Consider the following 4,420-nt stretch of genomic DNA (forward strand, 5'->3'; position numbering starts at 1 on the left):
ACTTTGGCAACTTTTGCTGTAAAACTAGCCAGGTCAGGAGCAGGTTAACTAAAGTTCAGGCTTAATCAAGGTAATATTAACATTCACCCGTCATAAATTAATGCCATTTTAATTCCCTTAACCACTTAATAATGATTAAAACTTTATAGTCACTTCACCTAAATTTAATAAATTTTTTATGTTTATGTTGTTTTTTTTCCTGTTTATTGAAATTTAATTTAATAATTCCACCCAACATATTAATTTAGGTTTCCAAAACGAATAAAGAAAATAATATAAGAAAGCACTGACTGATATAAAGAAGTAAGCTACATTTCTAAAAAAAATATTTTAAAGCATCAAATGTCAAAAAAAGTGTCAAAAGGAAAGCAGCAATTTTCTGTGTTTTCAGAGCAAATTAAAAATCTTGCAGCTTGTGCATGCATGGCTCTTTGTTGCCATTATTTTAAACGTTTAATATATTTGTACAAATACTCATTCATTCATTCATTTTCTTTTCGGCTTAGTCCATTTTTTAATCTGGGGTCGCCACAGCGCAATGAACCGCCAACTTATCCAGCATATGTTCAGCGGATACCCTTCCAGCTGCAACCCATCTTTAGGAAACATCCATACACACTTATTAACACTCATACACTAATTTAGCTTACCCAATTCACCTGTACCGCATGTCTTTGGACTGTGGGGGAAACCAGAGCACCCAGGGGAAACCCACGCGACCGGAGGGAGAACATAGAATCTTCACACAGAAACGCCAACTGACCCAGCTGAGGCTCAAACCAGAGACCTTCTTGCTGTGAGGCGACAGCACTACCTACAGCGCTGTTGTGTCGTCCCATTTTTACAAATATAGTATTTTTTTTCAAGACTTTTATGCTTATATCCCGTCAGGATACAAGTTTTTGATTGACTAGAAGTTATCTAGATTATTGAAACTAAATTCAGATTATTCATTCATTTTCTTTTCGGCTTAGTCCCTTTATTAAGCTGCGGTCACATTAGAGTTTGTGTGTGCGAAAATCGTCGTACGGCACTGTGAAAAGGGGCGGGATTAAACAAGATGGTAAGATTTTAATTAAAGTGATTTAAATTTCTGTCCAGAGAGGTGAGGTTTTGATCCTCTATTGGTCTGAAATGCGAAACTTGACGCATGACCCTGTGTTTCCGGCCTGACAGTGCGTATGAATGGAAGTCTATTGGAAGAAAAGCCCAGTGTGACCAAAGCTTTAATCTGGGGTCGCCACAGCGGAATGAATTGCCGAACTCAGGTTATATTCATTTTCTTTTCGGGTTAGTCCCTTTATTAATCCAGGGTCGCCACAGCAGAATGAACCACAAACTTATCCAGCACGTTTTTACACAGCGGATGCCCTTCCAGCCACAACCTATCACTGGGAAACATCCATACACACTCATTTACACACACTACAGACAATTTAGCCAACCCAATTCACCTGTAGCGCATGTGTCTGGACTGAGGGGGAAAACGGACCACCCGGAGCAAACCCACGCGAACGCAGGGAGAACATGCAAACCATGTGTTTCTGGTCTGACGCATTCGTGTACAAATGAATGGAAGTTTATGGGGAGAAAAGTCAAGTGTGACCGCAGCTTAAACTAGTTTCGTGAAACACGCTTCAGGTCTAACTTCATAAAAGCACTCCAGCGTTGTTTTCATCATTCCTCGTTATCCTTTAGAACTAGAGGCCGGTGTGGTGCACAGGTGTCGCTTATTAACACTCAAATCAGCGGCCCATAAATATGAATCAGCAAATGTTGCATTCATCATTGAGGGAAACAGCAGAACCATGGGTTTTCTTAGTGTCGTTGTTGCCTGTGAGTGACTTTACACATGATAGGCTGATGCATAGTGATTGTAAATGTGTAGTTCTACAACTGACTTTAGAAAAGTTATCTTTTGAACTACATTTTCAGCAAGTGTGTGAGATTAGCAGTGTACTCGTGTCTTAATCAAATCTTCTCCTTTGTTTTCTAGTAGTGCTGATGAACTGTGGCCTGCTGATGTCTGTGTCTGTATTTGATTCCATACAAGACACTCAGGAGTCTGATTATGACAGTGAGTTTTAATGAATTGGCATGAAAGTTAATGTAATGAGATATCAGTGTCTTTTTGCTCGTCACTGATTATAGCTTGTAATTTGGAATGATAGCTACTTATTTGTATAAAAAAAAAAAAAAAAAAAAAAAAAAAAAAAAAATTGTGTCTGCCCCTCCCAGATACTGTAATTACATGCAAGGATTCTGACCTTCGTCTCCGTTGTGGTAAGATGTAATGATGATCTATTGAAGTTGCTGTAAAATTCTGTCAAGGGTAGCAAGTGACTTGCATTTATTTATTAAGGTGTTGGTGTGATCTTCATTAAGTCAGCAAGATTTGGTCACCGAACCACCCGCATCTGTGGCCCAGCAAAGCCACGTGTTCGAATGGATCCTGCTAGGTGTCTTCCAGATATTCCTCTTGTACCTAAAGGGTAAAAACATAATTTTTCCCCTCCTTTTAGCTTGTGACTTGTGATTATTGGTTAATTAGTTTGAAATATTTCTGCTAGTAATTAACTTGTCCTCAAACAGGTGTAATGGACGGGCAGAGTGTGTGATAAAGAAGGAAAGCATTTCAAGACCAGATCATTGTGTTTTTACCCATTACACCACCAACTACATTTGTGTCCCAGCAAGTATGGATTTTTTTTATTTTTTTATTCCAATTAAAGCTTATGTTCTTTGTGCAAACCTGTAACCTTCATCCAATGTCTTTCAGAAACTATTGAGATTTGTGAAGGTGATAATGGGGTCTTGGAATGTGGTGAGTTTTTTTTTTTTTTTTTTTTTATATTATTTTTATTTTATTTTTCTTCCCCCAATGGTCTATGTAAAGGGATCTCTGCCTTTTTTAAATGAAATATTTTTGCTTCCTCAGAACATGGTAAGATTAAGATCCTTTCTGCAAACTACGGACGTACAGATTATACCACCTGCTTGAGAAGACGTCCATTTGGGCGCCGCCTAAACACGGAGTGCTTTTTGCAAAATTCGCTGGAACTTGTGTCAGAAAGGTATAGATTGAGCAATTGTTTACTGTTTTTGTACAAATGAGAGGCAGGCAAGTGTTTACTACGTTAAAGCAAGATTATTCTAAATCCATAGTTTCTCAAGTTAATATTCCGGTGACCCTTTTGATAGAAATATTTTTTTTGTAATGAAAGTGCTAATACATGGATCACCGGTAAAGTCCAGGGTTTGACCAACGGCTACCACTTGACATGTGGGTGAACGTTTTTCATGTCTAACTCCCTTCTACCATCACACAGGTGTGACGGGAAATACTGCTCCTTGACTGCCTCCAACGATGTCTTCTCTGATCCCTGTTTGGGCACACGCAAGTACCTGCAGGTCACCTACTCCTGTCCTGGTAAGTGCTTGTAAAGGTTTGTCTTTTACTTAACCTTTCATTTGCAAATGAACTCCATTATCGTTTTCTTCCTTGCAGCAAATGAAGACTGATCTTAAGGATTTCGACTTTATTTGAGCATCTCTACAACCATTGGCTTCATCACAACTATGCATTTAAACCTGATCTTGTGTAGATATAATTGCAACAAAATGTTTATTGCAGTTGACTGACCACATAAGTAACAGATTTACTCACTGTGGCTGTACAAATTGCAATCTGTGACCGCATTAGACCATGGTTTAGTTTCTGTAAGTGCTAACTCTATTGTATGACATAGAATGATTAATTTTGTGTTCATTTTTCATAATTCCTGGTGTTTGGAGTTTGCTTTTAAATAAATCTTGTATCAAATGAAAAGTTTTGTTTACTAAAGTCAAACAGAAATTCCTAATCATTGACATTATTTTTAAACTAGATGATGCAAATACCTCAAGTTATCGGATGTAAACACCTTAAATTGGATGTCTTCCCCCCCCCCCCATTTTTGGTGTTGTGCGTTTATTGAAGCTCGTTAAAACTTGTCATTTGAGCCAGAGATTATTACTATTAGGAGATGACATGGCCTGTTGCATAACCCTTAATGTACAATGTAGTAAAGTTTTGTGAAATAATGTCTAAGATTTATAGGTAAGAAGCAATATTTTTAAAATCAATACATAACTTAACAGGCAGCCAGTGTATATTTGAGGTGTTATGATCATTTTTTTTTTTTTTTTTTCTTGACCTGGTAAGAACCCTGGTAGCTGCATTTTGTACTAGCTGAAGTTTATTAATAGAGAATGCTGAAGCTGAGACGTGAAGATGCTGTACTTCATAGCTGTATACGGGTGTAGTAACAGGTAAACGGCATAAAGGCATTTTAAAGCAAAGGCTGTTTTTTTTTTTTTTTTTTTTTTTGGTTAATGTCTGTGCTCAAGTACTATTTATTGGTGCAATCTGACTGGATTC

The 4,420-nt window shown here is 37.6% G+C and overlaps 1 protein-coding gene across 2 annotated transcripts; it reads left to right on the forward strand.

Moving 5' to 3' along the window:
• The first annotated feature begins 1,784 nt into the window (after positions 1-1,784).
• si:dkey-90l23.1 lies at positions 1,785-3,829 on the forward strand. Of its 2 annotated transcripts, none has more exons than XM_087267143.1 (9): positions 1,785-1,836; positions 2,000-2,077; positions 2,239-2,283; positions 2,363-2,492; positions 2,593-2,696; positions 2,780-2,824; positions 2,939-3,074; positions 3,330-3,430; positions 3,509-3,829. In XM_087267143.1, the coding sequence occupies exons 1-9, from the start codon at positions 1,809-1,811 to the stop codon at positions 3,520-3,522; spliced, it is 681 nt and encodes a 226-aa protein (XP_087123269.1). In that variant the 5' UTR covers positions 1,785-1,808; the 3' UTR covers positions 3,523-3,829.
• The last annotated feature ends 591 nt before the right edge of the window (positions 3,830-4,420 follow it).

This window comes from Danio rerio, chromosome 9 (genome assembly GCF_052040795.2).
Source record: "Danio rerio strain M-AB ecotype USA chromosome 9, GRCz13ab, whole genome shotgun sequence".
Lineage (NCBI taxonomy): Eukaryota > Metazoa > Chordata > Actinopteri > Cypriniformes > Danionidae > Danio > Danio rerio.